Raw genomic sequence first — 17,746 nt, 5'->3', positions numbered from 1 at the left:
CAACTGTGTTCCCAAGTCCCTGGAGTGTTCCGTAAAACGCTGATGAAGTCTTAATGGTTTATTCTGCACAATAATGTCTTTACCTTTTATTGATTTTGTATAAGAATATCTTAACTTTTTTTAAATTTTTTGACCTGTACATGCTTATAAAGTTCAAGAATTTTAACATTATTTTTAACAACAAAAAGAACTTTTTTGGTGCATACCATTTTATATCTCCTTCTACCCACATTTAATGAAATACTATGGATATTTTTTCATATCTGTACATGTATAACCCCCTTCATTCTTTTTCATAGTCGCATCATTTTTTATTGATGAGCGAATGGTAATTTATTTCATCAGTTGTCCATTGATGGCCATCTAGGTTATTTACAGTTATTTGCAATTGTAAACATTTCTGTAGTTCTGTATTCTTCTACAAATATCTACATTCTTGTACAACTATTTATGTAGGATAAATTCTTATAACGAAATTGCTGAGTGAATATATGAGAATTAAGATAAATATTTCCTGATGGACTATGAAAATATACTCTTCCCACACTTGGCCAATATTGGAACCTATCGATGTTTTTTATCTTTGCAAATCTGATACAAGAAAAATGTTTCAGAAGTTCTCATTTTAGTCATTTACACACTGTTAGATTATTCCCCCTCATTCCTTAGATATTTTAACTCCAGGTTCTAAGTCAATTCCAGGTGCTTTTAATACTCTTCTAAGGTAGTCTTTCTAATACTTACATACTGTCTTTCATTCATAGACACTAAATCTCATGGTCATACACTTAGCCCTTTCGTTTTACCAGTAACTACGAGACCTCTACATTCTCATTTGACCATCTCACTTCTTAATTGCCATCTGTCTTTCCAGTTCACTCCCTGTGGTACTCTGATTCCACTGGGACCTACGGTCATTAAGCCTACTATCTCTGACTACTTCTCAGTCTCTTCTTGCCTTTCCTTCTCAGCCCTGTTATCTTCCTTTCTTTGTTTCCTGAGTAGATGTAGTAGCCCAGTATGATCGCTCTATGCTCTCATCTTCCTTGTCATTTTCTTTCTCCCTCCATTACAGTCACCTGACAAAACCCCAACCCTGGTTAAATCCAGTCCAATTCCCATTCTTTACCTGCACCTGGGCACCTAAACATGGCTAGAGAAAAACCACGGTCATTCTGACTGGTCTACTTTAAATCTGTGAGCATTTACCCTAACAGAGCACTTTGTGCTAACCCGGCAATCTGACTATCTATTCCCAAATCCATTCATTCTCTGACACCCCTTGATGATTAGTTCGCAGTTTCTCCTCTCATCCCAGACCTCCAACAATACCTCCTTTCTCTTGACTCAAAGATGATGACCTTAATTCACAGAGATAATGGAAGCAATCAAAGGAAAATTTCCACATCCTCCCCCTCCACACTTAATATTCTATCTACATCTGCCTTACTCCTGTTACTGTAGATGAACTGTTTGTGCACATACCTAAGGCCAGCCAATTTTGAGGCAAGAGAACTTGAATTCATAAATTGGAATACTAACTATGAAGTAAATTAATCTTTACATATGGACTAGGCAAGGTAGAGAATTCCAGATTTGTTGTTTATCTTTTGTGTATGTTGACATTATAGTGAACAAACGTACTCTAATGATTCGTGTCATCATTGAAACAGGCAGGACACCATAAGTCATTTGGATACCCCCTCATTTTACAAGTTGAGATCTAAGAAGTAAAATCATTTTCCCAAGAATATATCTTTTTTTAAATGGGCAATTAGAGGAAAGATGGCAGGCAACATAAGGGTAGTTTCATAGACACACAAAAAAACTTTCTGTAGAACTTACCAAAATTAACAAAAGAAGCAAAAAAAGTAAGACCAATGTTATAACTATAGAAGGGTCAAATGTATTATCTAAATACAGAACAATTTAAATAAAACTGGAATGAAATGTTGGGAATCTGCACAGAATTCCTCTTCTAAAAAGTAGTAATGAGATAATATATAAATAAAGCTATTAAAAATTTTGCTGATATTCCCCCAAATTTATTCTAAATGTGGAGGAATATAACTTAGGCTAAAATAGGACAAATAAAAATATATTGACTGTTCTCTTTAGTAGTACCTGTCTTTCATTATTTCAATATAATAACTTGGAGCCCTGGCTTGAAGTTCCACTGAGTTTAGTCATTTCTGGGTCCAGGAGGAGAGAAGGAGAGAAATGGAGAATAGTCTTTATACAGTAATTGGCTTGATCAAAAGCATCAGTTAACAAAATCGGGTGGCAGGGAAAAACGTGTTGTCCAACCATATAGACCACACAGGAAAATATCTGGGTTATGCAAACATAGGAAAACAAAGTGAAGCCCAGAGTACTTACCCACCTCCAAACTCTGCTGATGCATGAGAATAAAGGAGGGGCTGTCAAAAACAAAGAGTGAGGATTCCCTCACTCTTTCTTTCATCACTTCTGATATGATATCTGAGACACCAAACAAATAATTCTGAACATTGGCATAGGCCCACTGCATATGTTGTAACAGAGAATTTACTGAGTGGCCAGGCATTCAAGAAAGAAAAAGCAAAGGGAATATACCCACACTATTTTGGAATGAGTGATGCTTAGTTAGAATAGCCGCATTCAGAAATGAAAGCTATTAAATATATGTTCTCCCACCAAAAAGAAAGCAAAGAAATAAAACATATAAAATTTAGATAAAAAGGATACTTTTAAGAAATTTGCACTTCAAAAATAGTATAAAAAGTTTGCAACTGCTTTGCACACTCGAGAAAATTGAAAAGAATTTGGACTTTATGAAATAATAGTTCAAATATGGGATAAGATGAGAAATAGAAGCTGGTAGAACAAAAGAAAGAAATCAAGAGGAAAGAAACATCACATGAAAAAACAAATATATTAAAAACAGCAAAGAAGAAACTCAGTAATGTAACAAATCCACACACAGAATTGAGGACAGGATTGTGAAAAGTCACACAAAAATAAGAAGTCATAAGAAGTCAAGCACTTAAAAATACCAAAGTAGATGTGAAGATAAATGGAAAGCTAACATGGTTATTTCTGTGCTGAGGGGGCAAGAGACAGAATAAATGAAACCCACAAAAGTTGAAAAAAGAGTCTCCAAGAATGAAAAAAAAATCCCTGAATCTATATATCAAAACGGTTCGATTTGTTTTAGAAAATGATTATATAGAATGACCAATATCAAAATATATGTTTAAGTAATTACACTGCAAGGAATAAGAAAACATTTAGAAAGATGAACACTTAAAAGAGGGAGAAAGACTTAGAGATGCAGATTTATTTAAATTACAGTTGTGAAGACAATGGCACATTGTCAATAGAATTTTCAAGTTAAAATTATGTACATCAGTCAAATTGCTACATTTGAGAAAAAATTCACAAATGCGTAGTGACTCAGTAAATGTGTTACCCATGTCTGATTTCTCAAAGCCATACTTAAAACATATTCCGGACTTCCATTTTCAATATAATGACTTAGATTCTAGGGTTGCCAGATATTGCAAATAAAAATACAGACTGCCCAGTCAAATTTAAATTTCAGATAAGCAATGAATAATCTTTTAGTATAAGCATGGCCCATGTAATAGTTGGGATATGTTTACACTAAAAGAGTATTGTTTATCTGAAATCAACACTTACTTGTGCATCCTGAATTTCTTACAACCCTAGGTAGTATGAAAAATATCCCAAAATATACAACTACAAATGCTGAATTAAAAAAAAAAAAAGACAAATGAAAATATCATTTATATTGTGTGACTGAGCTCATTAGAAAGTAAATAAATCTCTAGGGAACAAATGGAAAGGAAATTGATAAGCAGAAGTCGAAACAATGGGAATTACTTGCTAATTATGGTGACCAAAATGTTTGTGTTCGAATGGCTATTTAGGGACAGAAAAAACCAGCACTTTGGAGTTACATAAAGGGGAGTGTAGAATCCGAGGCCTTTCTATAAATCAACACTCATGAGGGGTTATAATCTCGATGAAAGAATGGACTAAGAAAATATGCTCACCCCGAAAAGGAGACAATAAGAAACTTATCTGTCTTGGCTTAGGCTCTAAGTAGAAAATGAAATACATTCCCCAGGAAATTCAAACACATAAGTTTTTCCTCAAACAAATTGAGAGTTGAAACTGCATGATCACTGTGGTCCTGGAAACCCTAGGCAAATATGTTAATTTCAGGTAATCTCAAGTTAGTAAATTGGTAATATGGAACTACTGCCAGAATCAAACAAAAATTCCTCCAAAGAAACACCCACTGAACCTAGGCCTTCCAGGAATTCCACAGATAAAGCCATACCAAATAAGAGCTCCTCATCTTAAGTAACAAAATACATCAAGAAACAAGCCACTATAGAGAAGAGTCATAGAGTCATCAGGACAATAAGTGAACAAACAAAAAAATACAAAAGAGAAAAAATAAAATAACAGAATTAGAACGCTAGGAACTGTTCATGTTAGAATTATTGGATACATAATATGAAGTATCTGAAAAAATAGGAGACTACTAAAAGTAGAAAAAATTTTTTAAAAATCAAACATTTAAAAATAAAAACTATAGTTATTAAAAATTTGGGAAATGGATTAAGTAGAAGATTGGACACAGCTGAAAGAGAGGATGAATAAACTAGAATATAGAGCTGAAGTAATTATTCAGAATGAAGCACAGCAAGAAAACGTCATGGATAATATGAGACAGAGGTTAAAAAAAACATGAAAGATAGAAAGAGGGATCTCTTTCTATGTTCAACTGTGCTCTCCAAGAAGAGCATAGAAGGAATGGGGTAAAATTAATACTCAAAGAGATCATGAGTGACGAGGTTCTAGAACTGAGGAAAGACTTCTTATATAGGACAAATAAGAAATCTTCACTTACACATGCAGTGTTTTAAACTCAGAAACAAAGGTAACAAGAAGATCATAAGAGAATATTCTGCTGATGAGAGTATGCACTGATCATCCTTTCCGAAGGACAGTTTAGCAATATTTATTCATGATTAAAACATCCATATCCTTTTACCTTAGGCATTTATCCTAAAGTGATTATCTGACAACAAAGATGTTGATCTCTGTATAATTTATAACAACAATACTTTGGATGCAACTTAAATATCCATCAATAGGAAAGTTAATAAATAAATCATAGCATGATAGTACCTTAAGATATTATACAGTATTAAAATAGTTGGCATATGTATATATTCACATTTTTTGATAAGGACTGGTTTACATTCTCATCAATGAATAAAGCAAGATAGCAGAACAGCGTATATCATGGTATCACTCATGTAAAATTACATATACATTTAAATTTATACTTAAGCTGTCTTAGTAGATTGCCCAATGTGGGCGTATATAAATAAAAATAGGTCTAAACAGACATTGAAATGCTCTAAAAGAACGAAAGTGGTCATCTCTGACTATTGGGATTTCAGAGAATTTGGACTCTTCTTACTATTCATTTCTACAGAGTTTGATTTTTTTTTTCTTAAGAAGCATGTTTAATACATACATATACATATGGGATAGTACACAATTCCTGATTCCCATGCCAGTTTTCTTTCCACTAAACATTGAGAGCATCTTAATGATATGCCATTTAACTGGGACTGATAGGGCTGGTCATACAATTGCAATTGTGCCACGCTTTTTCTTTATCTTTTTAAAGTGTGTGTAGGAACCTTCCTTCATCACTACTCCCAAATATCAGGTAATTATTGGATGAGTTCATTTTGTTTACTTTATGTATATAAGGACTGAAGAAAGTTATTCCAAAGTATAAGGGAAAGAGAAGTACAGAGAAATATACCAAGAGACCATAGTATTTTAGCAAAAAAAAAAAACAAAAAAAACCAAAAAAACAAAAAAACAACAAAAAAAAACACTATTACCACAGTACACTAATATGTCTGATCTAGACTGCATAAAACTGACTAGATACATGAGCATTTACAACTATTCCTGATATTTCAGTCATTTTTAATACATTATTTCTGTATTTTTTTACTCTGAATTCTGTACAATGGTTCCTCTATGGTATTCTTCCAAAAAACCATAACCTCAGCCTAATTCTGAGTAAACATAAGATAAACCCAAATTAAAAGGCATTGTACAGAATGCCTAACCAGTGCTTCTCAAAATTTTCATGGTTACAGAAAACTAGGAAAGACTGAGAAACTGCCACAGACTCAATCTTCTATATTAAGGAGATAATGATGATTCGATGCTATGTTTTATCCTGGATGGAATCCTGAAACAAAAGGGTGGTATTAGTGGGAAGACTGATAAAATCTGAGTGAAGTCCAGAGTTTAGTTACTAGCCAGGTATCAGTGTTGATATCTTCGTTCTGATGAATGCCCCATGGTAATTTAAGGTGTTATCATTGGAAAGGAGTGGGCATGTTACATATAGGAAATCTCTGTATTATCTTTGCAACTTTCTGTTAAGTCTAAAATTATTCCAAAATGAAAAATGTCTTTAAGAATAAATTAAATCCACCACACAACTATTAGAATAATTAAATCCAAAAACTGACAACACCAAATGCTACTGAGGATATAGAGCAACGGGAACTCGCACTTATTAACAGTAGCAGTGTAAAATGGTACAACCACTTTGGAAGGCAGCTTGGTAGTCTCTTGTAATACTAAACATATTCTTACCATTTAATTCAGCAATCGTGATCCTTGGTATCTACCGAAATGAATCAAAAACTAACATGCATACAAAAACCTGCACATGAATATTTATAGCATATTTATTTATGTTTGCTAAAAATTAGAAACTACCAAGATCTGTAGGTGGATAGATAAATAAATTCTGATATATCCAGACAAGGGAATATTTTGTAACACTTAAAAAGAGCTGTCAAGTATAAAAAGAAAAAGAAAAAAGAAAGAAAAAGATATTGGTGAACCTTAAATGCATATTGCTAAGCGAATGAAGATAATCTGACATGGCAACAAAATGTATGGTTCCAACTATATGATATTCTGAAAAAGGCAAAACTACAAAAAAGGTAAAAAGATAAATTGTTGTTGGGAGTTCCTGGGGAGGGAAAGAGGTAGAGATGAAGAGGTGGAATCCAGATTTTTAGGTCTGTAAAACTGTTTTATAAAACACTGTAATGGCGAGTACATGTCATTATACTTTTGTCAAAACCCATACACTATACAGCACCAAGAGTAAACCCTAATATAAATGATAGACTTTAGTTAATAATATATATCAATATTGGTTCATCAATTGTAACAAGTGTACTACATTAATCCAAAATATTATTAGAGGGAACTAGGAAGGAGAGCTTGTGAGAATTCTCTCCACTTTCTGCACATATTTTTTGTAAATCTAAAACTGCCTGCCAAAAAAAATCTACTTAAAAAAATTAGTCAAAATACAAAAAGAAAAAAAAAATAGTGGTAGATGGAATGATATGTAATACAGCAAGTGTAGTAAAATATTAATAGTGGTAGTATATATAGATGTTCATTATATGACTTTTTTTACTTTGTTCTATTTTATACTTTTCATAATAAATGTGGGGAAAAAGTCATTGTGGGTAATAGTAAAAGAACACTTACCATAGTAAGGTCAAATGAACCTGTGGGATTTAATTCTAACTCCATTGTGAATTTCTGATATGATTCTATACAAAATACTTAACTTGATTTAATAAACAGAATTGCTAATCTAAATTTTGAAACCCAGTATGTCCTGTCTTCAAAACGCAGAGTCTAGATTAAATTTACTTATTTTTTGAGAAATACTATTAGATATTAACTAGCTAATATTGTTTGAGAAATACAACTAGTTAATATTTGAGAAATGCAACTAGATATCAGTAGAGGAATATGAGCGATGCTTTGTAGTTTTTTAAATAATATTGATGACATGGTAGTGGCATCTACACAACTACCCTGGACTTTGTCAGTGGCGTTATGATTTAGCACTCATTTTATTTACCATCCAAAACATATTTTTTATTACTCGCTACAATATGACAATAACTTCAGTTCTGAATGGTGCATATTTCTCATTACGAATCTAAATATGCAGAATGTGTGTTCTGTTTTCAGTCACTACACTGTGTAAAAATGGTGTGTTAAAAATAGTATGACATATTTGCGTATTTATCTTTATTAAAAGTCTCATGAAACAGTTATTGCAGATACACAGCTGTTGCTTTTTAAGTATTCTTTTTTAAAGGAATAGTATCTCTACTCATATATAAATTACATACATTTCCAAATGTGTCATCTGAGCCAAAGGAGTTGCAAAGCTTTAAAAAGGAAAACTTATTCCCAGAGGAGAAGAATATTAAAAGAGAAGAATTGTAAGTTTTAGTTATTGTGTCCAAATGATAAATTTTAACCTAAAATGATAAACTTGTTCTTTTGCCAGTTTAGATACATACATGTAAGCAAAGAATAATTCTGGATGCTCCTACAAATCATGGTATCATTTCAACATAGAGACTGTTTACCTAGTCTACAGAGCAATAAAGAAATGCTGCTTTATATTGATCAAGTTACAGAAGATTCCACTTTACGACTTAAAACAACAATTTCTGATGTATAAAGAACTTTTTCTTTTAGGAACGTTTCTTGATGAAATCCAAGAGTAGCATTTCTTTAATAAAAAGAAAAATATGCTTCTCAAATGCCACCTACTATCATCCTAGTATCTCCCAGAAAAGAGACTCAAATCAAAAATATAATTTATCAAATTTTACATTTTCTCTAGAATTTTAATATGGACTCATTCAGTTTTAAGAAAAGATGTATTTTTTTCAACTCTTTGACTATGTTCAATTGATTAACATATAATTCAAATGCACACCAGACGTTATCATTTTTGTATTTGAATTAGTTTGTTTTTTAAAAAGCCTTTTAAACATAATTTTGAATTAAAGATTTTATATTTTATACTTCAATTTACATGTTAGCTAAATGAGAGGGTCCTAATAAGAGAGGATTATCATATATTAAATTAAAAGTGTGCCAATTTACAGCTATAATCTTGTGAGAAAAAGATGATTTCTGTCTAACTTAATCGGCAAGAGGTCTTTATTGCCTTAAGTATTAATTGATTAGGTTTTCATTAAGGTCAAAAGTACACTTGGCTGACCAGAAGCAGCCAATTAGCCAATTGTCAGCCATGCTCATTTACATTGACTGAACATAATAGTAGTTATTTGACTGTCAAGTCACAAGGTCACTGAATCTTTTGTGCACTTTGCCCTCCAAAGGGCAACAGACACCAGAAAGCATTCATAACAAAGATTTAGTTTATTACTTATTGACTAAAATCACTGTTAGAAACAGGTGTTTCATTCTCTTTAAACGAATGATGTATCGTTTCTTTGCGAAATGCTTGAGTTCTGGTTGAAATCCTGTGGTTGTGTTTGAGGATTTTTGTGCAGCAAGCAACTTGCAATTGAAATCCTGAATAGCTTTTTAAAGAGCAGACCAACCCAAGGACTATATCCCTTTACAATATAAACTTTTCTGCTGCTAAATGATTGCAGCAAGCTGGAAAAAGGTGGGCACACAAGTGCTAAAATGCCTCTGGGGCATCTGTCTCAAAGTTAAAGGTTAGAACCACATTTGAGTCTCACCTTAATGAGGACATTGGTATGCTCTTTTAAATACATTGCTGTTGACAGAAGGTATTGGATATTTGCTATAGAACAAAAGAGAAATGAAAATTCAAGGTTATTCATGAACCAGTAATTTAAAATTTATGTCCCAGTGATTTTATCATCATAAATCATTACACTTAATTTATTTATATGGTGGTAATGTAATTAGTTGCATTTGTTGGCATTTTATTTTTTTTCTATTTTATCTCTTTTACTTAAATTTAACATCATTATCCCTTACATTTTCTCTTATTGATTCAAATAACACAAATGATTCCATGTGTTCGATTTTAAAGAGAAAATATTTTTGCTTAGCACATCATTTTTACATCTTGTGCCTGTAGATCAAACTAGAAATCAATAACTCAGCCTAGATTTTTTCCTTTACAATCTGCCTTCCCCAAATATGTGTTCTGTCAAGTATCACATTCTGTCTCTTCTAGCTGGTGAATATCATCAAAAGATAGAGGTACCCTCCACTTCAACCCGCGGCCACTAGCTCAGTTCAGCAACTTGTTGTCTCTTGATTAAACTGTTGTAATACATTTTTTGCTGGTCTTCCAAACGATTCAATGGCCCTCTGTTGGCATAACTGTCTTCCCACTAGACTGTGACTCTTTCAGAGTAGGGTGACATATTTTCATATTGTATCCCCAGCAAACATTTGGTACTTGACACATAACAAGCATTCAGTAAAAATTTACTGAGTAAATAAATGAATGACCATAATTAGCTTTATGCTATATATAAACATAAACCTTGATAGAATAGTAATTTGTTATGATTTAAGAATTCGTTAAATCAAATTTTCACTAGTATTAAATTATTAACATTTCTCATACTATTATAAGAAGCAATAAGTTGTAATTCAGTCATGTGGCTAAACCAACAGCATTAAATGTGAAGACAGCATGAGAGTTCAAGTCAAAGGAAAAAATTACTACCATAATTCTCGAGCAATTAAGCAACCAAGTAATAATTGAAAACAAATCTATATACTAACAAAACATTTGCTTTGTTTGTGGGATCAAAAGATTTTCTGGTAATTCGACATTAGAATAATCATTACTATTTATAGATTGTCTAACAAGTACTGAGCACCCCATATACATTATCTGTCATATAGATATTATAATTATCATTTTACAGATAAGAAAACTGGTTTCACAGTGTACCTTATCCAAAGGCACATAACCCATGTCTTACTGGCTCTGTTTTCTCAGTGTTTCCCATGATTTTCAGTATTTGTTCTTGACAAAAAGCGCCCCCATATTATTCATTCTGTTGCCTCCAAAATGGATTCTCTCAGCAGATATTAAACACGCCCTATGTGTTGGGTTCTATGCTACTGCCTTCATGGAACTTATATGCTGATGAGGGAGACAAAAATTTTCAGATAAGGGAGATTGCAAAAGGAGGTAATGATGAGAGAGGAGGAGAAAGTTACATTAAATAAGGTGGTCATGGATTGGCTCATTGAGAAAGGGTCATTTGAGCAAGAAGTGAAGGATTCAGCCAAGTAGATTACTAACTTAAGACAATCCAGACATAAGAAACAACCAGTGGAAATGTGATAACATGGAAATGTTCAAGGTTTGAGGGTTGTGAGAAAGAGCCATGAGACTAATGTGGCTAAAACAGTGACCTTACAAGAGAATGATAGATGGCAAGGCCATAGAGGTAAGAGGAGAGGACCAGGGACTGTCCTAGGCTCTATAGGCCATGGGAGGGAGTACAGTGGGAAGCCAAGAGGGTTTTGAGCAGACGACTGACCTGATGTGACTTACATGTTAAGAGTGTCATTTGGGCACTGGCTTAAGCATAGACTCTACCAAGGGTAGAAGCAGATGGACCAGTTAGGAAGTTATCTCACTACTCCAGATGAAAAATGATAGTGACTTAGATCAGAAGGATAATATTAAACTTGGTGAGTGGTTGAATTCTGGATATATCTTGAAGGTGTATTTCCTGGCCAAAGGTGAGGAGTAAAACAAAGGATTCAAGGAAGATTGCAAGGTTTTGGGCCTGAGCAATAGAAGAACGTAAGAAGGTGAAAATCCTTTCCTACACACTTCTGCTGCTAATGATTCTATATGTCAACTGTTTATAAAACTATTTTAAATTCTATTTTACCCTCTGATACTTAGAAAGTAGAAACTCAATCAACCCCAAAGTCCTAACAGAACTCTTGGTAAATCGGAGTAGCCCTATGTAGCCCTAGGTGTACTGTTACTTCCGAGGAAAACACTACCTCTTGTATTTACTAAACAACATAACTTCAATATGAAGATATTTGAAACACACAGAAGTATTAGATGCCACGGCTCTTCTCCTCTTTAAGCTCATCGTCTGTGTTACCATCTTGGTAAGCAGAGATCCAAGCCCTGCCTGGGTTTGGATCCAGGTCAGAAAGCATTCTTTGTCTCTTTTTTTCTGACTATTTGAGAAAAGCCTTGCAGTAGCCTTCAAACACTAACAACAGATATTCTGGAGAGGTGGGGAAAAGATTATCCTATAATGAGAAATATGAATATATATAAACAAGTATAAAAATGCATGATCTCACAAAAATTCATATCCACAATTATTTTAATATGCTCCTTCTCTTTTTTATTGTGTGGATTTAACTTTTACTGTCATTTTAAGCAACTACTATTAACAACATCTCATTTGATAATTGCAAAATTGTTGACATTGTCCCTTTTTTGGGGGGATTTAGTTGAATATAAAGAAAAACTTTGAAATGCAAATAATTGATTCTTTCTTGTGCCCTCAAGGAGGTTTGGAACAAACCTTGAATCAGTCTTGGAAAGAGTCATCAAATTCTGTAAAAGTGCAGGAATCCCAGGTCTACTTCTCAGACAGATAAGGAGATACTGAACGTTAAATACAGTTTACAGGTTGTGGCCAACATAAATTCTTTCTCAAATATGATTTTTATGAAACATTTTCATTTCTTTGAGTGAGGCAAATGAATTTTTCTAATACTTTATAAATCCATCGTTAACATTCAATTCAAAAACAGCCCTAAGGTCAGATGTAAATTATTTTGTTATGCTTAAGTTTTGATAGTCCTCTTCTCTTTTCTTTGGCATTAGAACAAATTACAATTACCGAAGTCCAAAGATTATAAAGAACTATTTAAGCATTCATGTTAGATATCAAGATTAGAGGTGAAACAGAGACTAGTCTGTTATAAGATACAGTTTCTGAGACCAGATGGGGCATGTACTAATGGTTTTAAGGAGAAAGTACAATATTCAGTTTTAGAAGGAAAGGAACGGAGATACACATTTCATACTGGCTTAGGCTCTTACTACAAAATATTTTAGATTGTCTTCATAATTGAATCTAATACTATGCTTTGCCCTTTAACAGAAAATTATATTTCTGATATTGCTATGACACTTTTCTGAGACTAAATGAAACATTTGTAAAACGAGAATTGAAGAGGAATAGTATTATTTTAAATGGCTTTCCCCAGACTTGCAATCAGAGTGCCTGAGTCAGCCTTGGGCACTCGGCACTGGGTCAGACCCAACCTGCTGTATTCCTTTTGTAGCAGAGTATAGACCTGTAATTCTGAATCAAACATGTTGGAGTCTCGCTCTTCCTCTAACAAAAAGGTGACCTCTAACAAAATTCTGACCATTTTTCTGTCTATTTGTCTGTGAAGAGAGTTTCCATTTTAAACTCTTTTAATTTAACAGAAGAAAAGGTTTAAAAAGAGTGTTAACCTCCATCCCTTCAAAAAAAAAAAAAAGTCATCCACAGTAATCCACTAAATTGGAGCCAAAAACTCTGTCAATTTTGCCTTAATATCTCCAAGTTGTACCCTGACCCTTCATATAACCAGTGGGGCTTGTTGCATAAGACCTATCTGGGCGCCTTTCAAAAAGTGCTATCTTCGTCCATATTTCAAAACACTCACAGATATTTTATCATTAATTAGTATTCATATTATGTCTCGAACAATCTGTTCACGAATAGGAGAAGTGAACTAGTTGAACAGCTCTTCTGTTTGTCTAGTATTAACACGGATGATGTATGTAGAGCCGCAGACCTTATAAAAGGAGGAAGTATTCAAGTGTTGGGTAGGTACCTCCTGGAACATTTAGAAGCTTACCTATTTGGGAGACTGGACTTCTCCAGAAAAACTATACTTGGCAAACAGGGTGGGGAGACACAGACCTCTTTAAAAATAGACCCATGCCTCTTTGATTCACAGCATCCCGAATTTGCTTTTCATCATGTTAACATGCCACTTGGGAGCTGGCTGGACTCCCTTGTTCAGTGACATATATTTCATAGTGTTTTTTTAAAACCATTTGTTCTTTCAACCACAACATGCTTTGCATTTCTCTTTCAAATTTTAGGTTGTATATATAGATTGATCAAAACAATATTTTTAACATTCCAAACAATTTAGAAAGATAGTAGATGGGCGTCAGTTAATCTATTATGTTCATCTCTTCCTCCTCCCCCTCTTCAGCTGCTAATCTTAGAACTTATGTGCCAAACTGTGTAAGATATTCTTCCAATAGCTACATGTGTGACTCTTTTGTAAGCTCTACAGACAGTTATGAGGACAGATTTGGAGTTGCATATGGGACTGTCACATGGTTTGATTGCCTTGTCTTCCAGACACTGAGATTTCTTTTCACTGAGCTTTAATACTGAAGAATTTTTAGTTGTGATAAAAGTTCAGCAAAGTCTCTATTAAAGAATTTATATACCCCAGGAATGGGGGAGAAAAAAATGTTGTTACTCTCTACCACCCTATATTTGGTCTCTCTCTCTCTCTCTCTCTCTCTCTCTCTCTCTCTCTCTCTCTCTCTCTCTCTCTCTATATATATATATATATATATATATATGAACAGTTCATATGTTTACTTTTTCCAATAGTGAAAAAAACTCCCAGAATTTTCATGAAAATCAGAGAGTTGAGCGCCTTTATTATCCTCCTTGCTTTTTTGGAGCAAGATCTAGTAGATGTCTTGACAGAAAAAGAAAACAGATGCTTTGTAAAAAGGTCTCATATAATTCATGGCCAATTATAGAGAATGATTTGCAGAAATATGTGATCCATCAACTGTTAGGAGCCAAAAAGCCTATGTCTTTTGATGAGTCTGAAATGGTAAGGTGCAGATCTATTTTCAGTTTTATAGACACATGTTGAAAGCCCTCTTCAGGACCCAAGCACCACAGCCCCTCATCCCATTAAAACACAATGCCACCTTTGAGGTTATGCACAGCCTTAAAACAGGTCTTTCTTCTAACTTATGTCAAATGTTTCTCAAGAATAAATAACATGTTGGTGATATCTGTGTCCAATGAATGAAGACATATATCATGATATTATAGAAGTGTTAATCACATATACTCAGAGCTTATTTTTTCTTTTAATACCCAATGTGTATAACTGTTCATCCTGATATTAACCTTACTCTGTAAAACAAATATAGTGGTTAATTATTCAAAGCTGAACTTTAATTTGGTTCAAAGTCTTAATTCAGAAATGATAATAATGGCTATCATGTATTGATTGCCGCTCTGAGCCTAAGCCTAAATACTGTAAAATAGATATTTTATATACAGTACTTTTAATCCTTAGAATAACCCACCAAAATTGGTATGATTATTATTTTCTCCTTTTTCCCATTTGAGTGAGAACTTGGAAATAGCTTGAATGAGGACAGAAGTATATTTTCTTATTTCTGACCTTAATTTTTGTTTTCTGTTTTAGTTTGGAGATGTCCTGTACCTTGCTGGGAAAATTGCGCTGGTACTTTGCACAATGAAACTTGTGAGTGGTACAGTACAAATGCAAGTTTCCATGTCTTTAAACCATACCCTGAAAATTCTGGAGGCTACACATAGAGGCTTCCTGGACTTCATCACATTCTCATGACAACTTGTTATATAACAGCAACAATTTATTATGACTGCTCTGGATACCTGGCAGAAGAACTTAAGGACACATTAAAAGATACCTGCAGTACTTTTTTTATTTCTAGTCTACAAAAGAACAATTTATGAAAAGGTTTTCTTCAGACAATATCAAGTCTTTTTCAGTACATTTCATAACGGTTTAAACTAAATTTGGTATAATAAGTTTTGATTGAGCTGTTATGTTCTGCCTTGTAAGTGGCTGTGCAAAACTGAGGAAGAAAATTACTTAATAGAAAGTTATAGTCATCACTAACTTTATCTTAATTCTCCAAAGCAATAAGGTAAGAGTTCTTTAAGAGCACCTTAGAGCTCTCAGAAAATGTTGAAAAATACTCTGCTTAGAAAAATTTCTGCTAGTATGTCATACTGTACTTTTGGGGAATGGGGGTTTATCTTTCTGATATTTTGTTCGCAAGGGGTAAGTTTTATCTTATTTCTCCAAGGACACTTAGAAAGGGCCTTATCTATCTTTTCTTCTAAAATATTTAACAGGGATTCTATTTTTCAGCATGAGGTCTGTACCCTGTTTGGGGTTGTAACTCCTAGTTATTCTACAGACATTAAAAGCCATTTCTGAAATATATCGAATTTAGATCATATCATTATTTATACTATTGAGTCATCAGAAAGTAATGGATTTTTAAAATGAATAATAGATTAAGCTGATGAATGGAATTTATTCTAGAAAGAACTAAGAAGAATCTTTTCATTGTTAATGTTGCAAGTTATATTGGCAATACAATCATTATTTCAGGTGATAACTACTATCTGCTTAGTAAACCCATGAGACATGTGTACAACAGGTAAAACTACTAAGAGTTTTAGTAAATTTAGAGTTTAGTAAGAGTTTACCAAATCTTTTACTTTCTGAATATCAGCAGTAACCAATTAAAACAGATAATGGGAGAAGAAGACGATATGCACAGTTGTATCAAAATCTATAAGAAGTTTCAGGGCTTCTATAAAAAAAAAAAAAGCCATAGATTTTTATAGCAGTATGAAACTTTTAAAAATTGGAAAGATATACCATGTTTCTAATGGAAATGATTTTAAAAGACCTGTTTTTTATCATTTTATTTAAAAAATAAATTTAATTTTATTAGAATTAAGTCTCACAAGGAAGGTACTTAGCACAATGATTCTAAAGTAGATATGGAAGAATAAAGCAGGCAGAAATAGCCTGGATACTTTTACCAAAAGGAGAAACTGGAGAAGAAACAAGGGAATAGGGGAGAAGAGGAAGAATAAGAAAGGCTTCCACTGTCAGACATTAAAATATAAAGAGACAATTAAAATCATGTGGTATTGATACAATAACAGATAATAATCAGTGGCTTGACCTTGAAATTTCTCTTAACATTATGTGTTTTCACATTTGTAAAGGTGGGAGTGTTTCCTTAGATCCAACAGGAACATAGGGTCATGCTGTTTGTTGCTGATCTGGCACATGATGCCTGGTTTTCCATCAATGAGCCTGCTTATTGCTGCACCTGCTAACAAGGCAGAGTCAGCACTAGCCATCTCTTACTTTGGTTATGACATTTGCAGTTTCTCTGAATCCAGTAGGTGTAAGCCTTGCGTATCTGAGAGCTTTTCCTTGTGACTTCTGGGGTCTACAGAATTCTTCAATTAATAGGAAAAATATTTCCTGAATTTTTTCTTTATTTTAATTTGCTTTTGCTGTGGCCGACACATTTGAATTTGAGCTAATTCACAGATCTATCCCACCCCCGCCCCCTGTAGTCGCTTCATTTGGTATTCAATGCAAGCTAAAAATAAGATAATATAAAAATTTTAATTATTTAAACTAAACTTAAGTTTTGCTATAGAGGGAACATATTTATGCTAATATATTTCTTCTCAATTATCCACAGATGTGTGTCCCAATTTGGAAAGAGTATTTCACCAAGGATAGCTTGTAGAATATTTTCAGCGAGGCTAAGGGGCAAAATAAATACTGGTCATCTTTACAGATCTTAAAAAATAAAGATAATTTCTTGCATTCCAACCATACCTGTCTTACAAAATGTAATGCAAATTACCACATTAAACAGAAAACTTGAATATTGCAGTTAGTGGTATTTAGTTTTCTGCTTAGTTAATGT

The 17,746-nt window shown here is 33.3% G+C and overlaps 1 protein-coding gene across 1 annotated transcript in view; it reads left to right on the top strand.

Annotated features, from left to right (window-relative positions):
• The window catches only part of DPH6 (diphthamine biosynthesis 6), a 238,271-nt gene extending 221,273 nt beyond the window's left edge, over window positions 1-16,998 (top strand). Inside the window, exon 10 of the mRNA XM_016139599.2 lies at window positions 15,436-16,998. Coding sequence (XP_015995085.2) covers window positions 15,436-15,490 — 55 coding nt within the window. The 3' untranslated portion in view covers window positions 15,491-16,998. The remainder of the gene's footprint in view (window positions 1-15,435) is intronic.
• The last annotated feature ends 748 nt before the right edge of the window (window positions 16,999-17,746 follow it).

The sequence above is a fragment of the Rousettus aegyptiacus genome, unplaced genomic scaffold, assembly GCF_014176215.1.
Source record: "Rousettus aegyptiacus isolate mRouAeg1 unplaced genomic scaffold, mRouAeg1.p scaffold_m13_p_3, whole genome shotgun sequence".
Lineage (NCBI taxonomy): Eukaryota > Metazoa > Chordata > Mammalia > Chiroptera > Pteropodidae > Rousettus > Rousettus aegyptiacus.
This window is presented reverse-complemented; position numbering and strand designations above follow the sequence as displayed.